Source organism: Corapipo altera, unplaced genomic scaffold (assembly GCF_003945725.1).
Source record: "Corapipo altera isolate COAL_440 unplaced genomic scaffold, ASM394572v1 61411, whole genome shotgun sequence".
NCBI classification, from domain to species: Eukaryota; Metazoa; Chordata; class Aves; order Passeriformes; family Pipridae; genus Corapipo; species Corapipo altera.
Window position 1 is genome coordinate 17,075,904 of NW_020884875.1, and position 21,223 is coordinate 17,097,126.

Sequence of the window (21,223 nt, forward strand, 5' to 3'; positions counted from 1 at the left end):
ATATGCACTGAATTTCAAATTATTAAATAAAAAAATGTACTTTATAAGTGCCATTCATAGCAGTGATCATAAAAAATGGATTTCTTTACAAGGATATTCACTGTAATGAAGAACAGCTCTTAGCCAAGTTAGACAGGATGAAAATACGGCTTTACTGTTCCAAGACAAATTTCTTTTTGAAAGGTTGGGAATATGAATGAGCACAGAAAGAACAAGACAATTTCACGTTCAGAAAAAGATCTCGCACTGATTGAAAATGAGGGATTTGTGAAGCTAACGTGTTTAGCATTCTCCCTTAATTAATATTTTAAAATTAATGTCAAATATAGAATATTCCTTGTAATTATATATTATATATTATAAAATATAGAAGTATTATAATTTAGAATAGAATAGAATGGAGAATTTTATTTGAAAGTGAGCTGCAATGATCCAACTGCCCAACCACTTTAGGGCTGTCAGAAAGTTAAAGCAACCATTAACAGCATTATCCAAATGGCTCTTAAACATTGACAGGCTTGGGTCATCAACCACATGCCTAGAAGCCTGTTCAGGGTTTGACCACTGCCTCAGTAAAGAAACACTTCCTCAGGGTCAGGCTCAATCTGAACCTCCCTTGATGCCACTTCTAACCATTCCCACGTGTCCTATCATTAGATACCAGAGAAATATCAGCACCTCCTTCTGTGCTTCCTTGCCTTGGGAAGCTGCAGAGAGCAGTAAGGTCTCTTAGCCTTCTTTTTGCTAAACTAGACAAGCCCAGCATCCTTAGGCACTCCTCAGAGGACATCAAGTTCTTTCCCCAGCTTCGTGTCCTGCTTTGGATGCATTCAAGGACTTCACATCCTTTTTAAATTGTGGGGCCCAGCACTGCATCCAACACTCAAGGTGAGGCCACACCACTGCTACATACAGCAGGACAATCACTCCTTTGGACTGCCTGATGATGCTGCGTCTGATGCACCCCAGGATGCAGTTTGCCCTCCTGTGTGCCAGAGCTGACTCACATTGAGCCTAATGTCAACCAACAGCCCCAAAGATCCCTTTCTGAAAGGCTGATCTCTAGTCACTCCTCTCCCAGTTTAGCCTTGTGCCACAGATGCAGAATGTGGCATTCGGACTTAAATCTCATCTTATTAATCCTTCTCCAATGCTCCAGTCCATCTAGATCACTCTGCAAGGTCCCTCTAAAAGGGTCAACCGCACCTCCCAGTTTTGGATCATCAGCAAACTTCCTGATACAAAATCCTGTATACAGATCATTGATAAATATACTGAACAGAACTGACCGTGGAACTGAATGCTGAGGAACACCACCCGTGACCACTCACCAGCGAGATGTAGCCCTATTCACTACACCCCTTTGAAGCTCTGCCCTTCTGCCAGTTCTTCACCCAACGCACTGTGAAGCCACTCATCCCTCAACTGAACAATTTTTCCAGAAGGATGTTGTGAGGCACAGTACCAAAAGTCTTACTAAAATCCAGAAACAACCTACCCACTGCCTTCATTTCATCCACTAGGATGGTGACCTTATCATAGATGGATATCAAATTAGTTAAAGAGGGCTTTCTCTTTGTGAACCAGTGCTGACTGCATTTTCTTAAAATGCCCTTCAGAAGTACCCCATATAATCTTCTCCAGGAACTGAGTTCTAACTGAGGTTAGAACTATCAAATCTGTAGTTTCCTGGGTCTTCCCTCACATCCTTCATGTAAATTAAAATAACAGTGGCTAGTTTTCAGTCATGGGGGACTTCCCCAGATTCCCAAGACCTTTGGTAGAAAATGGAGAGTGGTGATGCAGTAATGATAATAAAAATAATTCAGATAATAACAATAATTCATATTTTCAGTTAATGTGCCCCGAAATACACTAATTTTATAAAGGACCAGAGTGTCATAAGTCAAGATCAGGTACACTGATAGTCCTAATGGAACACCTGGCTTTAATCGGTGCTTTTTGACTGTATTTGACTGAAAAGCTTATTGAAGTGTTTCCACTTGAAGAATTACCTCATTATTCTGTTTTGTTGTTGTCATATTAAGCATGCACTGACAATGCAGGTCACAAGATACATTCAATATAAACAAAAGTCCTAATATGCTACTATTACTACATAACAACTTACATCATCGTAGATTTTTTGTAATAATTTTACAGTAAATAACTTTAATAGAACAATTTAAATAATCTTGGACTTCAATCACAATTCTGCACGATTTATACATTTTTAACTGAAGACAAAGAAATGTCATTTGCTACTAAACTAGTAGCAAGATGCTCCTTAATGTATCTTGCTATGAAGATAAATAGAACAGCAGTAATTCAGCTGTAGAACTTCACATCAGTTTACAGCAAGCACTAAAAATGCTTGCTGAATTTATACATAACAGAATTTTATATCCTGCCTAAGTCTTACACATTCGTAAGTTTCTCTCTCCCACAGAGCCATTCAAATCACAATTCTTTCAATTTTCCACCACACTAACACAATGAAACATCCTTTGCTTTGTGGCATCAGTTGAAAGTCACTGCTTCAGAATTGGCTTATTACTAGTTCTAATAAAAACCATATTTTTCTTTGAAAAGATCCATTGAACTTCTTTTTCTTTTTAATGTTCATATGTTTGTCAAAAATATTTTGAATACTTTTGTAAACTTACTTTACTTCCTATGTCATATCTTTGGAAACTTAACAATCACAGTAATAAATACTATTTTATGACCTACTGCCAGGTTAAGCAAGCTGAAGTACTACATACGCCTTCTCTATTTCTGTATTACTTTTTCAGATATATATGAAAAAGTATTCTTACTAGGCTTTTTCTGTATTTGAAGATTAGTGCTAATTACATTAAAATGGATTTAATTTTACTGTCATCTCAGTACACTAGTGTCTAACACATCCTACACTTCTGCAAACATTTGTGTCATCCTAATGGTGCAGCTGATAAGACATGAGCATTCACAGAAATTGCTAACCTGGAAAGCTGAAGACAGAGCTACTATATGAATATATGCATTTTCTAGTAAATGCTTTGTTTTTATTATGCTATATTAGATCACCTCATGTGAGGATCTGCTCTGATAACAATTAAACTGAAACTATCAAACTGCTAATACCACTGGGTTCCTTACAGATATGCTGACACTGTCAGAGGTTGAGCAACTCATCATGATATCATCTCCTCGAAGAGAAAATGTCTAGAATTGCATTATTTTTTTTAATCAATATGAAATAACAACACGAAAAAATCCCCAGAATTCTGCTGTCAATTTTATTTTTATATTTTGCAATGCTGACAACTGCATTGCTATTTAATATCATAAGAATTTGTTAAGTGAGTGGACATACAGATATATAAAATGCATCCCAAATTAAGGCCCACAGGTTATAATAAAACAGGAAATACAGCATGTGATTAACTGCACTGGCTTTCACTTTCACTATTTCATTGGTTTCACTTGAGACAGTGGGTTTAAGCCATTTAACACTGAAAACTTACCCAATCTTAAAACCTGATGCTGAACCAACAGGACTCTATACAAGGCCAAGGGCCTTACATTTATGAATAACAACTAAACCCAAGAAAAGTGATTGCCTTCTAAAAATTCTTGGTGTAAGTAGAAACATTTCACACTTTATTTTTTACTCAATTAAAATAGACAAATGGCCTGCCATTTTACAAATCGATAAAAAAAACCCCACAATGCAACTCTGAATGATAGTTTTATTTAAATTGAACTATATTACATCAAGGTAGAAACTGGAAGTAGTTAGTTTTTATATGTATATACACATAGCACTGCAAAATATCAAAATGACAGCACAAAAGTATAATCCCCCCCTATTCTTATTAGAACATCTTGCAGTTTTACACATAGTTAATGCTCTACCATTTCTCATAATTTGTAATATCACATCTATATGCTGCTTCTCTCTGAGTCTTTGAAGAACTATATCAAAATGGTTGCTTATTTAATATAGCAGATCATGCTTCTTCAGCATTAGGAAATTTCATGTTTTAGTTCTGTGTTTCCATCACCTGATAGTCATTCTGCAAGGACAGACTGGTAGCAGAAGTATTCCTCATCGCCCTACTATTACCTTTTTCATTATCACCTGCTTCTGAAAGATTTCTGATGATCTGGGGATGATGGTTTGGGAAAAAGGATTGAACCATCACAGGCATCAACGAGTGGGAAAAAAGTATAAAACAAATGCATTTTAAAATTGATCTGCTCAGCATGGCTCAGTTCACATTTTCCAAGTGGATAGCATATATTCACTCTTGTTAAGAAAATGCCTATAACTCTATATGCAGTTAGATATATTAGATAGTAAATGGGAACACCCAAATAGGGGTCATGCTAAAATTAGTCACTTAACTGTTGTTTGAAAGTATTTAACAGGTGTGCATTCTTAGCCAAAACTGTCAGTAAAGAATTCTTCCAAGCTAAACAGAGCTGCTCTGTTTTTGTCCAGCATTATTTCAATTCCTCTTCTTAGGTCACAACCGTCAGACATCTATCTATGAACTAGCTGGCATTCATAAATTTACTTTGTTTCACAGATATATATAATAAGTACAAATACGATATAGTCTAGCCAGCTTACTGATTTCAAGCCAGTGTTTATCCCTTAGGACTATCTGTACTGTCCTATAAATGTGCAGCACAAATAATTTTCAACTGCTGCCAATATTTCAAAAAATAAAACTGACCCCATGCACAAGTAAGTGAAATTGAACTGGATAGTTTTATAGCATTTTATGTAAACCAGAAATTTGGCTGGACAAAACTCAGTGATGTGAAATTCATTGAGAACTAGAAGGAAGAAAAATAAACTTTTACAAAAACATGACAGGTGGTATTACTAGCTGGCAGCAGGAAAACTTTCTCCATGTATGTTCATTGAGCAAATACAACAGAATAATCAAATTTGTATAAGAAGAAAGGAGTTAAATCAGACTGCTCAAATTACCATGGTATTACTCTACCCTCCATTGCTGGCAAAATCCTGGTAAGAATACTTTTGAACAGAAAGTTCTGCTATAGCAGAAGGAATTCTACCTGAAAGCCAATGTGGTTTCAGAGCCAATAGGAGTACCACAGACATGGTATTTGTTCTCAGACAACTGCAAGAGAAGTGTAAGGAACAGAATAAAGGTCTCTATGTAACCTTTGTCGACCTCACCAAGGCTTTCGATACTGTGAGCAGAAAACATCTATGGCAGATTTTGGAAGGTTTAGGATGTCCCCCCAAGTTCCTTAAAATGATCATCGCACTTCATGAGGATCAACACGGTCAAGTCAGATATGGCAATGCACTTTCTGAGCCCTTTCTAATTCTACCAGTGATGTGAAACAAGGTTGCGTTCTTGCACCAACTCTATTCACAGTCTTTTTCAGCATGATGCTCCAAAGGGCCACGGCAGATCTCAAGGATCAGGACGGTATCTACATTCGATACCGTACTGAGGGAAGCCTTTTCAACCTAAGGCGACTGAAGGCCCACACCAAGACCTTAAACCATCTTGTCCAGAACCTGCTTTACGCTGATGACGCTGCCCTTGTTGCCCACACGGAAGTAACTCTGCAGTGTTTAACATCCTGCTTTGCAGACGCTGCTGAGCTTCTTGGGCTGGAAGTCAGCTTAAACAAGACAGAAGTTCTCTATCAACCTGCACCTCAGGAAGTCCCCCATCATCCCCATATCACCATTGGCCAATCAGAGCTCAAATCAGTCCAGCAGTTTAATTACCTAGGCAGCCTCATCTCCTTGGATGGTAAGACTGACGGGGAGATAGACAACAGGTTAGCAAAGGCATAGAGAGCTTTTGGAAAACTCCATAAAAGACTATGGCATAATAAACACTTGAAAAAAAGCACAAAGATCAGTGTTTACAGAGCCATAGTGCTGTCTACTCTCATATATGGTTCCAAATCATGGGTCGTCTACTGCCACCACCTGCGTCTCCTAGAACGCTTACATCAACGCTGTCTCTGCACAATTTTAAACATCCACTGGTCAGATTATGTGACCAATATGTCTGTTCTAGAACAAGCAGCAGTCATAAGTACTGAGGCCATGTTGCTGAGAACACAGCTGCGTTGGGCAGGACACGTCTCAAGGATGACGGGCCATCGCCTCCCTAAGATCTTGCTTTATGGGGAACTTGCCACTGGCTGCTGCAAGAGAGGAGCCCCGAAGAAAAGATACAAGGACTCCCTGAAACAACATCTCAGCCTTGGCCATATTGATCACCATAACTGGTCTACTCTGGCCTCCAATCAGGAGGCCTGGAGACACACCATCTATAACGCTGCTGATGCTTTTGAGAAAGCACGCAGGATCACCCTTGAGGAGAAAAGACAATGCAGAAAGAATTGTGTCTTGCGGAATATACCACCTAAGGAGTCTTTCTGCTGTGCCTTTTGCAATTGGACATGTCTATCTCGTATTGGCCTCATTAGCCACCAGTGTGCCTGTAACAAATGTGGATAGAGCCTTCCCAAATCTTCATTCGCGAAGCCTAGCCATGATGATGACAACAGAATAATCAATCATGTTAAAAGAATATGTGGGATGACAAAGGGTTGAATTAAATTTCATGAGTAAAAAAAATTGCAGGGAATAAAGTTAGGACAGATTTCTCAAAAAAATTTGATGTCTTAAGACATCTTTAAAGGTCTTATAAACTGAGCAGCCTACTCTGGATTTTCCAAAGTAATTAATCTCTGAAATTTTTGACTAATGGAATTTACACTGACAATCAAGAAATCAGGGATTTCTGTCTGTTTCATTCATTTTCTAAAGTGACTGCTCTACTGTTTGGAAGCAGCTTTCTAATGAATACCTTTAAATTCATGACTGTAGTAGGTTCTTTATAACACAATGGTGTGCAAGAGAAGGGAAAATTTGTACATTTCAAACTAAGAAAAAAAAAAAGGAACCAAAACATTCACTGATTGAGAAAACTGTATTTGATAAACTTTGCACCAGAGCCATAAGCAGAAATATTAAAGAAGTATTAACCATAAAAAACAACAGCTGGGGTACTTGCCAGAAATGTCTTATAATACTTACAGTAGTTATTCAGTCATTTTTATTTATTTTAAATTATTACATGGTTTTAAAGAACTACACAAAAGTCAACAGTAGATAACTGTCAAATCAATATGCTCAGGTGAATAACCTAAAAGTTGAACTAAATACCCTGAATCATGTGTCTACAGTAACAGACCCTGTTACTGATTATTATGAAATTTATAGAGTGCAGCATTTTCTAAACCATGAATACACCTGCACTACAAAAGAACTTAAAACACACAGTTAACTTTGAAGTTAGCCATGGAATATGAGCAATGTATTTCATTATTCTTTTGTATCCTCTTCTGGCTGCTGGTTAAATGTTACCACATCATCTTTATAAAGATCAGTAATTCATGAAGTATTTCAACCTATACCTCATGGAAGGTTAATGTTTTATTTGCCCAAAATAACATTTACATACCCAAAGAAAATATTTCAAAATAGTTTATAACATTACAGCTAAATATTTCTAATTCCATACTACTTCGTAAGCCATTCCAAGAAATCTGCATGCCATTCTACAACTGTCTGTAAGGGTTTTTTTTTAGCTTGAGTTGTATTGGCTACTTCTCCTTTTGTTTCACAAAATCCTTTTATGTGACTGTCAAGCAGCTGTGTTTCCCTCCTTAATCCTCCTTGCACAGCTACCCAGGAGAGGCTTTACAACATGAACTGTAAAGTACCATTTTCACAGCAGGAATGACAGTATTCCTCTTCAAAAAGAGGCTTAATAAAAATAGGACTGTAATAAACATGCTAATTCTAGTCACAAGGTGCTACATATAGCATGATCACTGAACGTTCAGGAAGTTTTGGGGAATGATACTCTTCTGGCCCTTAAAAAACCTTATCATGCAATATATGTGTGAGATAAATGTCTTTCCAGTGTATTAAACTCATGAACAGGTATTTTCTTGGTTTTGTTATTTCTCTTCATTCAGCTTTCAAAAGCCTGTCCTACTAGCAGCCCCCTGGCAATAATCACTGTGACTATATAGTGGTTTCAGATAAACACTGGTGTACATCGTTTATACAGCTCCAGCTGGAACGTGGCAAATTTCTCCTACTGTGCAGCTCCCATTTGTCTAGAAATGAGAGACATCCCACAGCACATTTTCCAACATTATAGCCATGCCACTCCATTTGTCTAATTTCTATGCCCTCAAAGATAGCTGTCCCAGATGACAGATTACTTCAAAATAGTTCCTTCTCATTTCGGTACTACTGGGTGCAGTGAAAATACAGAAACGAGTTTCTTTTCTCATTGAATGTATTGCTAGCAGCAGAAACAAAAACTATAGCACCTTGGATTTATCATCTCTGGTTTTGAGTTGTTCTGAGGGGTTTTTTGTTTTGTTTTTGCTTTTGCTTTTGGTTTGTTTTATTTAACAGTGTGCAAATGTTCTGCATTTCTGAGAGTCTAATAAAAATAATCTCTGACAATTATCTCAATATCTGCATGTATCAATGAACAAGGATACACTGTTCAGTAAATATTTTGGTTTTTTATTTCATTTTATGCAGCAATGACTGTTTGACATTGAATCAATCAGTTTCTAAAAACAGAAAAAGGAGTAACTAACCTAGGCACTTCTTACAGAAGTTTTACTTTACTTCTTTCATGCTTACATAATGCCTGTGGTAAATAAGAAATGCTATATGTCAATATTTTTTAATGTACAGTATGATCAACAACAATAACATAAAATTGTGGGTCGAGAAAAACAAACTGCTTTCTGTTTAAGTGCCCTGTTGTAGTCTTTCTTTCTATTTCCCATATAGCAACACTAAAATATGCTTCAGTCTTCTGCTCGATATCCTTGCTTAATATCTTTACTCTTCTGTGCTGCAATCATATACCTTAGCAGTAGTTGAAGCTAAAGCTTCCTGAGGTACTCACAGTCTTGGCAGAACTTTATAAAGGAATAATAAAAAAAATCCTTTTAAAACCGAAAAGTGAGATTCCTTCAATTTAACTGAATGGAATTGTTGTTGATTTCTCTATTAGAAGGAAGTATCTCATTTCTGCCTTTCTGAACAATTTATAGACTTGTATATGACAAAAGAATCCTTGTTCTATAACCAGGAAAGATATATAGTGGTTCTATATTTCAAACTAGTTTTTAACATTACAGATAAATATTTTTAATTCCGTACTACTTTGCAAGCCATTCCAAGAAATCTGCATGCCATTCTGTAACTGCCTGTTATAGACTACAACAGGGCACTTAGTTTGCAAATAGTTCTGTAGCCACCACTTGCAAGATCTAAAAACAGTCAGGTGCCTTTACCATGAAACGAATGGACAATAAAGGGAAAGCTATTCCATTTCTGATATCCACAGAGCATGGGAAGATCCTACACTTCATTGATTTTTATTGCCTTTTCACAGAGCACAGAATGGGTCAGGTTGGAAGGGACAACCAGTGGGTTATCTGATCCAACCTCTCTGCCCAAGCAAGAGCCATCCTAGAGCACATTGCACAGGATTGTGTCCAGATTGTTCTTGAGTGTCTCCAGTGAGGGAGACTCCACAACCTTTCTGGGCAACCTGTTCCACTGCTCAGTCATCTACACAGTAAAGAAGTTCTTCCTTATATTCAGGTAGAACTTCCTGTGCCCAAGTGCCTGCTCGTTGCCTCTTGTTGTATTGCTCGGCACCACCAAGAAGAACTTCGCTCCATCCTCTTGGCAACTTCCCTTCAGATACTTACAGACATTGACAAGTACCCCTCATAGTCACCTCCTCTCCAGGATGAAAATGCCCACCCCCCCCCTCAGTCTCTTCCTCCTAAAAAAGATGCTTCAGTCCCCTAATCATCTTTGTAGTCCTTCGCTGGACTTGCTTCATGAGCTCTATATCCCCCTTGTACTGAGGCTGTGTCCAGTTCTGTGTCACAGCACTCCAGATGTGGCCTCACCAGTGCTGAACAGAGGGGCAGGCTCATCCCCCTCAACCTCCTGGCAATGCTCTTTCTAATGCATCTCAGGATACCACTGGCCTTCTTGGCCACTAAGGCATGTGTATTGAACACTAAAAATTCTTAATAAAGGAATCAAAGCACTGTTTCACTCATATGGTTCTCAGCAAAAACATTCAAAACAAAGATCTCCAAAATAAATAGCATGGATTCCTCTTGTCTGTAAGACAACTTCCAGAATTCTCCTTTCAAGCCTTGTTTTCCTTCAAATTCAACATTTTCTTATGGGTGAATCTGTCTTGGAAAGGACCCAATCCTTTATATACAGAAAATCAAAAGCAGTTTCCGGTTAGACATTCATTCTTGGTCTAAACTCTCACAATATTCATCCTAACAAGTGCAAGTTTAGCCTGGAAGGTTTCTTGATTTACTCTAGTAACAGAGAAAAGGGTCCAATATTTTGTCTCTGGTAAGGCCTTGAAACGTTATCATGTTGTAGATGCCTTTCCTGCTCTTTTTCCTCCTCACACTGTGAACTTTTAAGACCTAGAAGCTAAAAAATTTATTTATATTCATAGTTCTTTGAGACCCAATTACTAAAAATTGGTCATAGTGTAGGAACCTAAAAAAATATAGTAGTATCTGTAGTGTACTCAACAATGCCACAGATAGAAAAACTGCCAAGTTTGGATTTAAAGATATGGAGATATCTGCAAAAATGTTGCTGTTCTGTGCTGAAGAAATGATTGGAGGCAGTTAAGCTGGATTTCGTGAAATAATCACACAAAATGAATATAGACAGACACTTCTGCTCCTGGAATTACCAGGACCTTCCACCGACCTTCCATATTAAGAGCTGCAATACTTTTGTGTTGAACTGTGAGTAAACTGACTTCCTTCTCTAGATGCCATGTTGCAAGAGGTCAAAATGCTAAGTTGGGTCTGTGATAGAAGCATTGCAGAAAGATTCAAAGAACATATGAAAGTTATATGTGCATCTTTTGCAGTCCAGTCACATATATGCCCAAGGGATGAGTAGGCCTAAGCATACCACAGATCTAACTCACTCTACTGTTTTGCATTTGATTAAATCTGTTAATTCTTGTTCACATCTATGATATATACAGCACCTACGTGAGGTACAGAGAAACTCTTTCCCATAAAGACTTAACTGGATGGAGTGTTTTCCACACTGCCACTGTTGCAGACTGTACAAGGTGAAAGTAAGTTTGCAAAATAGGAGTTTTGCAATAATAGAATTATCTTCCAGGCTAATGCCCTTAGCACTGAACTATCCCGTGTCTTGGAAAGCAATACAGCATGCCATTGTACTTATAGCCATTCAAAATTTGAATACTGCCAAATTTTCCTTATAATGCCCTGTTACTCTGCATGCTTCTTGCTTTCTCTATCACCCCTTTATATAAATCACAGTCACAACACATTCACGAGTTCTCATACTTTGCCAGTTTCAGATTATATCCATAAATTTGTTCCTGGGGCCAAATGTATTCCAGCAGTTGCAAAAGCCATATATATGGTTGGAGACAATGCTCAATTTTTATATATCATTGGGTTTTAACTGAAATTGAAATTTACTTAAATTGTAATTTCACAACTAATAGTATATATGCTTTGTTCTTGAATATCCATGTGTATCACTTTAAAATAGCATCTGATGCCACTGTTGTCTGAAGTAAAACTGAGCTACTATTACTGCTCTTACTATGGAGCAAAACATAGGCAGCAAAGCTACATATGCCTTACAAGAAATTGATTAAATAATCAATGGGACTAGAAAAGAAATGAACCACATTCAGTCAGTTTGGACACTCAGACACCTCCTCTGCCTTTTTCAACTGCTATGGTGCTAGGCAGAGAGATGAGGGCTGTTGCTTCTCTACAAAACCCAAAATGATAATTTTGGTTTAGAACAGTATCTCTCAAAAAATATATGCCCATTTCATGATCAGAGAGTCTTATAAATGCATTTCAAGAAACTATGAAGATAAAGAGTACTATTTCCACCTGAGTTTTCACGTTGTTTTTTGCTTCCCTCCCTTGCTTTCCCCATCTCTCTTTAATTTGCAAAACTTCTAATAGAATATAAAAAAATTGTCTTTTTATGTTCATTTTTAACAATGTGGAAGCTGTACATAAAAAGTGTTCCTATCAGTTAATAAAGGGAAAACCTTATCTTGGGAAGTTAAGAACAAGCCCATGGTGCTGTTAAAAATATCAATCTATCAATCTTCCCATTTTCATTGGCTAGACTGGGAAGAATTTTTAAAAGGTAACATAAGGAACAATCATGGCATTAGAGATAAGAACTTTAAATATTAAAAAAGTTTGCTTATGCCAGACTACCTCTAAGAAAAAAATACATATATACTTAGGGTTATTATTTAGGGTTATTATTTGCTATATATGCACATAGTGTTGCTAGTTGACTTCAAGAGTAATGTCAGTACTGTCTGTACTGATTAAAATATCTAATTAAATTATAAATTTTTTTTTAATAAACATTCACCTTTCGAGAAAAACAGGAGAAATCTCCTTGTTACCCTAAATTGCTTGGGATGGGAGGATCAAGAATAAATTACTGAAATTACACATTTCACAGATTTTCTTCTAAATTCTTTAAAGCTGTTTAATCATCTTCAATTCCTGTAAAAAGACACCTAGTAGTTAATTTTTTTAACCATGTAATGCTACATAATATCAAAATACAAGACAGTAATCTTCAGTCATAAAAGCAGCCCTGCAAACTAAAGAGTGTGATATTTCATGAAGCATCTTCAAATCCAGCGTCCATTCATCTCCAGGTGACAAAATGAATTGTTCAGGTCATTTGACTACTAGTATTTCCTCCCGTGAGTATTATCTAGACAGTAGACTTGGCAGTACATTAAAATCCTCACTCCTGAATGATAGTCGAAAAAATTCATTTTTTCCTTTACTGTTCTCAAAAACTTCTTATTGAAGTAAGAATGCAACTCAGGAACTCGGGTGATATATATCTGAAGTGGAAGAAGCCTTCAGCTTTTTTATGATTGTATTTTGTGGGAGAAATTTTGCAGCAACTTAATATCATCTGAAAACCGTTCATGCAACTTTTCAAGGTCACTGTTAGTTAATTGGGCAAATTTCTGTGTAAATGCTGATCACGCAAAGCTAAGCTACCTAGGGCAGCCCTAAAATGTAAATCGAATACATTCATAAAGTACTTTCTTTTGAGCAGTAATTGTTATAACAACTTGTTCCGTGTGGTGCTCCTGTTTCACTTATTTCTTACTTATTTTCTTCATTCTAATCTGTCAAACCCTGTAATCTCCAATTAGCTTTTTGTGGTCAAAAATTACAAATGTGATATTCAAGTATTATGTGAAAAAGTTTACAATCAACAGTATCAGAACTGTAGTAAGGTCCATTTGAAAAGAACTGTATTTAACCTCGCTGGAGAGAAACCTCTCTTTTACAACAACATAGTACTTTGAGCTCAATGAAGTAAATTAGTTATGCTTAGAAAGAGCTTACCACGTAAAACAGTGAGTCTCGTGGACACACTGATTTCACCAACACTGTTGGAAGCCACACATTCATAAATAGCTTCATCCCGTGGCGTGCGTAGTGGTTGTATTCTGAGAACTGATCCAGATCCATCATCAAACTCTATTACCTATAAAAGGAAACAAAAGCTGTCACAGATGTTGTTACAAATACCTATCCCTCAATTAATCTACTCATGGACAGTGGTCTGTGGGTATACAAGTTACCAAAGCAGGTTTGCTTTTCAAATAAATACATGTACCAGGACAAATTCCACCCAGATGGGAAAATTATGTAATTTTTTTAAATCTTTTTTTTTACTTTCTCTTTTCCTTTTTGAGTTCCTCTGAGAAAGACTTCTTAGTAACTTAAAGCAGATTCTTCTAATTCCTATTATTTGAATTAATTTGGAGGAAGAAGAAAAAAAAAAGACTCCTCCTGTATCATGTTCATCCACAGTATATACCTGCACCATAAATAAAAGGCAAAAGATTAATAGAGAAGACCCACAAGGTCTTACTGTTGATTCTAATCTCAGAAGTAACTTATAGCTCCCACCACTATTCTAACTAAGTTGTGAGAATTAGTCCATGACCAAGAACATTCAATGATAATAGTCTTCAAATACACAGTCAAGAGAAAGGAAATAAACTATTTGTTCCCCGAATGCTATGTACATCAAGTTCCAGCAAAAAAGTTCAGGTTCCACATGCGGGAAAAATAATCATAAAAAGGTTCATGGAAAACTGACTGCCCAAGTTTATTGAAAGATGAAAAAAAAGTAACCCCCAGCATGGCTGGGAAAGCACATGGATCAGATGTCCCACTGAAGTCCTTTCCAGTTGTATTTACTAGGATTATAGTGTGGTGTCTAGGAAAAACAATTTGATGTCTTGTATTATTAAGTAATCATACGCAGAGAAATATACAAAATATTAATGTGAAAGAAGAGGAAAATAAGCCAAACTAATTATTCTCTTACTGACGCAGCTGATAATCTCAGACTTTGCTTGTTTTCCAAATGTTTCATATGTCTTTTATGAATCTCATATCTACTGTTGTTGTTTTGTTCTTATTTAGAGATTCTATGTAATGAAATAATGGTCTTAATTTGAACAGGAACGAATGCTATTTAAAATACTGATGTGCTCCACACACTTTATAATTGCACTACTCAGTGGTCATAATAACAACTATAAAACACTTGGTAAGTAACATCTATTTTTTTGAAATACATTTCATCATACTTGGCTACACAGCTCATTCAGCAGTCCACTAGAGGTGTTTTTAAAATATATTAAGGTTTTTTAATAGTTACATTCAAATATTTTTATGGAAATAAAACTACTTTATTTTTGCTTATTCGCCCTAAAAACAGTTATATACATACTGGGAAAAAAATATATAAGGTGAATAAACCACGACATAATGCAAAATAAAACACAGTAAACATATGCATGCCCAATCTTTCTCTGTTTAGAATTTACTTTGAGTGAAAGTTCCGTGAACAGAAGAGGATAAATTGCGCAGAATTTATAATAAAATTCCTGTGTTAATCCCTGTAGCCAACTACAGCTCTGTATATGCTCTGCAAAGTGCAAACAGTCCTTGGCACTAGGAGGTAAGATTTAAGTTCATGATTTTATTTTTCATGTTGTAGTAAATACACAAGCAAATAATTGTATTGGCTAATGAACAAATTCAAATGCCTTTAGATATTTTTTTGATCAAAAAATTAATAAAATAAATTTAGTTTATACAATAAATGCAATTCTTCTAAATAAATCTAACCTGAAAGCCAGGACAAGCGATCTTCATAAATACTACTAAAAATTAGCACAGAGGACTTCAATATTAAGTCAGCTTCTAATATATTAGGCCATTTGCTTCTAAGATGCATATCACATCTGTTTTATATACAATTACTAATCTTCCAAACAGTCATTTTTAAGACAACAGAAGTCTGTTATTCCTGCCACTACAAGAGGGAATAATATTTATTTTTTATTTCCCCCAAAAAATCAGAATCCTTTGAACAGATTACTTTTACTGTTTCCTTTAATTGAATGTTGTGGAGACAAATAGCTTTCTCTACGGCTTTTTTCTAATTTACTGTTAAGAAAAGAATCAAAAGGAAGTAAATTTTACATTTCCTCTTCAGCAGCAGGAACCACAATGCCCCTTTCATCTTTCTGCAACAGTGGTAAGAAATGGTGGCAGCAGAACTGGCAGCAGCCTAGGCCTCCTCGATGCACTCTGTCACAAAAGGAGGTGACTTGCTCTTTGGAGACAGCAATCACTGCTCAAGTAATTTCACCACCATCTCCTTCACGAGATAGCAAACTGAACAGAGGCACCTCAAAGCTCCTCAGTGAGACTGTGTTAGTTTAGAAAACAGCAGTAGCAGTTCACTCTTTAATGGTGCTAGGCACAACCAGTTTGGAAAACAAAAATTTCATGAGACTGCTCCCATCAAATTACCCCTGATATTCATTCCTATTTTGCTAAATCACTAATAATAAAGTACACATAGTGGGATTAGAAGTGAGGTTGGAATAAAATGTTTTTCAGAGGAACAGAACAATGGACCTAATACCTCAAATCTCTGATTGCTGACTTTCTTCCCCTTTTTGTTCCAGACAATTTTAGGTCTTGGATCTCCTGTGGCTTGGCAGATGAAAGAGGCGACTCCTCCTGAAACCCCTGTCTGGTCAACGGGAGTTCTTGTAAACTTTGGTGGTGCTGAAACAACCAAAAACATTAATCAAATTAATCTTAACAGTAAATGTAAAAAAACATAAGCCATATCAAGATTAAAAAATATAAAAAGAAGGAATGCTTTGTTTCTCCAGTGATAGCATTCACCTGCAAGAGAAAGCATTAAAAAAACCCTAAAAGGTCAGGAAAGTACTTACAGATTTACTAGTGAAATTTATATTAAAACAGAAATCTGATGGAATCAGAATAGCAAGATCACACATTACATTTTATCATCGTTTTAAATAAAAAATCCAATTTGATTTCTATTGCAAAATGAGCTCATCAATCAACTGGAATATTATGATTCACTACTTGATATTATGACCCCAGGATGTCATGAAAACAGGATTCTCACCTTTAAGACATTAAAATCAGTGACATTTAGGAGAAAGCATTTGTAAGTTTTCAGTAGTGGAGGTAAATTACTATGTATTAAGAGTCCACGGAGAAAGGACTGTAACACAGGAGAGATTTATGCACGGGCACAGTTTCATGTATAGCTCCTGCTCACTTCCTAACTCTCTGTCAGAAAGAAGAACTAAAGAAAGATTTAACTATTGCAACAACAGTAGAAAGAAATCATTCTAAAAGTATGAAAAGACGTTTTAATTAATTATTCGCTTTCCTTTTATTTCTGTTACAACATAATTAAAATTAATTTATCAGTCTTGTGTTGAGACAAAACTTTTAAACTTAGACATGACTTCTATAGATGTAGTATCAAAATCTGTAAGAGTACAGCTAACCAGATAACAAAAATGTTGAAGAATTCCTGTCAATATTTAAACCATTCTTCTTCTTAGCTGAGTAATTTTTCAAAATCCAATACACTTTCAGATGCTGATTTAAATTATAGGAAGTGAGAACTTAGGGACAATAAATGAAAAAAAACCCAAGTCTTTGTTATATAATCTTTCTCAGTAGCAGTTGCTCTGTAGCAGCTGTTGCTATTCATTTTTGCTCTCATCTTCAAGTATCAGCAGTCAGTTCCTTTATGTTTACCGCCTCTTCCCTTTTCTTCACATTTCTCTCTTAGGTATAGGTATGTACCTCTACTGTGCTAGTTTTCATTTCTAAGTTGCTGCCCTTCAGTTCTGGTGTCTAATCCCTTACTCTGCTAAATTGGTTTTTCCACAGGTAACATTTTCCAATATGTTTATTTTAATGACAGAAATCCAGCAGACTACAATTATGCATGCATGCAACACTGTAAGAAATCCTGAAAGAATTTAACATGCCAAGAAAATATGATGTGGCTGTTACTATAAAACAAAATCAGTAGGTTGATGTTATGTTGCTGCATTAAATATGAGAGAATGCAGATTGTAATAGGTTTACAAAATAAATGAGTTTTTTTAACCTACTCCTAATGTAGAAGAGGTATTTTTTGAAAAATGCAGTAAAACTATAATGTTCCTGAAAATCTGCAGGCTTTTTTTTTTTTTTTTTTGCAGAGAAATGTTAGGAAAATATGTTATTTCTCAAGTTTTCAGAATGTTCAAGGGTCCTTGAACTATCTACTCTTCTAATTTTCCTATTGAAAATGTACCTAAATCCAAATGCAAGAACAAATCTGAGCACGGCAAAATAGTGTGACACTACTGCCATGGGAAAATTATGAAAGAATTTCTCTGATGTCAAAAATTACCAAAATCATAGCAAATAAAACACACTTAGAGTAAAATAAATACTTCCCCTAGTAACAGGTTTTGTGCTTGGACCACAGAAAAGACAGAAACATGTTCAGATGAAGAGCATCTGGGTTTCACCAAAACTGCTATCTTTGAATCCCTCTCTACATGTGTATTAAATCAACACTCTGATATGTAAAGAGACATGACAGAATCTGATATCCTGATATTGTGAGGCACAAGTTGTGACTGTGTGCCACCAAGTGAAAAATGATGTGCTGCCATTTTCTTTTTATTTTTTTCTTTTTGACATTTTTTGAATTCAGTTTTAGAACTCAAACCAGTGAAAGAGAAACACTTCAAGCACACAGTAACTATGTATAGTAGCTCACAGGCAGCAAACAGTGCAAACAGCAGTAAGTGAAACTAAAAATTTTCCACCAAACAATTCCTGTTAGAGGTACAAACAGTTTTCTGACACTTTTTTCATTAGAACTGGGTCAAACATGGTAAAGGACTAAAACTGCTACGACTCCTTACAAAAATTGCTTACTAGTTTCTGCAGAGATATGTCTACATAGTGGAGTTGCAGAAATATGGCTGATAACCTACCATGGCTCAAGCTACCTGAACAACGTTTTTTCAGTCCTACGTTAATTTTTGCTGAACCAACAATTAGTAAAGCTGTTGTTTCTTAACTAACAACACTTGCTACGAAGAATTAGAGTCAAAAGACAAGTGCAGTTGTACATGATGCAATTTCTAACTTGTAGACATTTTTCACTATAAATAAGGTTTTAAGGTTGCATGTAAAGACCACATTATTGTATGTGTAGACTAATACTGTCTACGTCAATAAAAAAGCTTCAAAATCCAGTATGGAAGGGAACCGTGGTGAAGCTTGTGTTTCACTTAGACCATGACATAGCTGAAAAAAATTAGGTATGCAGCTGGTCAAAACTTTTTATGTAAGTAAGTAATTCCTGTAAAAAACATTGCCACAGCTCTTCTCCAGTACTTAATCATGAAAGTAAGACAGTTATCTTTGAGGTTACGTGAAATCAGAAAACATACATTATTATGAGAGCATAGATAAATTTATCTAAACAGCAAGCTTACAGTAGTCCCATACAATGGCCATTTTCAGTAGTTCACCTTTAAATTATCAAAATCTAATATAATTTGGAAAACCAGCTAAATTCTCCACTTCAGGCTCTGCAGCTCCACCAGAAGGATAAAACTGTCTAAATGTTTAAACTGTGAGGATAAGCTAATTCATGGTTAAGAGATGGTCAGACTGTGGTCTGACAGTGGCCAGCCAGCCATGGAGAATGACAGGTATGCAATCCATCTTTTCATTAGTCAATCAACATGTTCACCTTATTACACACAAAGCAACCACCATCATTCTAAGGGTATGTGAAACCATAACCCAGCAGAACCAAAAATGAAAAGTGGTATTTGTTGCCTTTATCTTTATAAAGGTTGTTAATTAAGGTTTGACACAAATTATCTCCACAATTAATGTTGTCAGTTTCTTGACATTGATTCTGACCTAAGCTGCTAGGCACTCTGAGAGCAAACACAATTAAACTGCACACACAGTTGTGCTTATTAACATGAGGGCAATTTTGATTGAGAACTGACAACTATTTTCAATCTCCCTTAACAACAGCAGTGCATAGTCCAAGAAAAACTCTCCACAGCACACTTCATTAAGCACAGCAACAACCTATATGGGAACCTTCCAGTGCAATTAAATCTGCCAAAAAAATAAGATGTAATATGTTACCAATACGGTACACAGTCTTCCAGCATTTTTGAAACTCTACTTGGTAACATCTCAATAAAGCTGCAGTTAAAATAACAGAAGTATAATTAAAATAAAGCAGTGGACTTAATTTAAAATCGGCACCTCTTCTCTTGTGGGTATCATCAAAATTGCAGCATTATTGGCTATTCAATGCAAAACACCCAAGTTTTGTTCGTTTCAGTTTGTTCATATACCAGTGCCTACTCAGATATTCATGCCAATACTGAATGCAGATACATTCAATACAGAATTTAGATACATTCCTTTGTCAAGAAAAAAAATTACAGTGGAAGATACCCACAGTTTGGACTTAGGAAGAGTACCATAAGCTTTGTCATCCAAGATCTGAGGACTCCCACCCTCTGCTATTTAATAGGCACTTCTTATTGGGATTCCTGAGAAGCTCAAGTGACAGCTATTGAACTACTGCAAATTACACTCTAATATATGGAGGAAAACTGAACTAACTAACTTACTGCTAGCTCATCTTAAATACACTGAGCTTTCATTTATTTGTTTTAAGGAGTTTAAACCCACAGAAGTTAGGCTACTGTTTCAACAGTCAAGCTGTCCCCTCAGGGAGCACAGGAGCTTCTCAAATAGACATACCTTAACACTATCCAGAAAGAAGCGGGGGTTTTTTGCACATCAAGACTCCATAAAATATATTTATACCAAGACACTAAAATAACTGGTTTGGATTGGAACATTTGAATAGCTTGGCACAAACATAAGACATCTCTTTCTTCTCTTCTGCACCTCCACATTTCCTTTTTAAATTTTAAGTACAATTCTGAAGCAGTGAATGGAATTAACTAACTCACATTTCATCATGTTAGGGAATTATGTGTTTTAAATTTGCTGTTCTGTTCTCTGTGCTCTGTTTTAAGGACATGTACTACTTTTTCTCCACACTCAAATAAAATGTCTGACAAAATACTTTTGAAATTCCCAGTTCAGCCCCCTTCTTTTCACAGCTTAAGAGAACTACTCTTGTGTGGAGACATTTTTATGGACATACTCCTCTCATGAAAAGATGAATATGAGGATAAGACTTCATCTTCTTTAAAGATAATGTGAGAGCTAATGGGATGTCTGCAGTGCCAGTACAGCAAGCTCAGCATGTGGACTTACTATGGACAAGATATATAGAGAATGTAGACCTTAAAGCATTTGTTTCTAGACTCTCTACTTGGAGTGAATGAAGTTCCTGGTATATTATAATTCGACTTCATCATATGCTTGATACATGAAAAGGTTTCCTAAATCAGAATAAAAATTGCCAAAAATATATTCTATTGTATCCTTTGTAAGCATTCATAGCAGAGGTGAATAAAGAACAAAGACATCAGAAAAAATTAAAACTGCTAAGACTTTCTTTCAAATGCCTCATTTGTAAATTAACACATACTGACATTTTAGGAGACTCTTTAAAAATTAAAGTAACTGT

The 21,223-nt window shown here is 36.0% G+C and overlaps 1 protein-coding gene across 50 annotated transcripts in view; it reads right to left on the reverse strand.

Moving 5' to 3' along the window:
- The window catches only part of PTPRD (protein tyrosine phosphatase, receptor type D), a 1,162,785-nt gene that overhangs the window by 202,825 nt on the left and 938,737 nt on the right, over positions 1–21,223 (reverse strand). For 26 of the 50 annotated variants that reach the window (XM_027635120.1, XM_027635110.1, XM_027635145.1 and 23 more), the window contains 2 exons: positions 16,166–16,311; positions 13,558–13,699 (listed from right to left, as the gene is read on the reverse strand). In XM_027635120.1, the coding sequence (XP_027490921.1) occupies positions 13,558–13,699; positions 16,166–16,311 (288 nt within the window). Of the gene's footprint in view, positions 1–13,557; positions 13,700–16,162; positions 16,312–21,223 lie in introns of all 50 variants that reach the window. The other 24 variants (XM_027635107.1, XM_027635108.1, XM_027635121.1 and 21 more) reach the window with 1 other exon arrangement.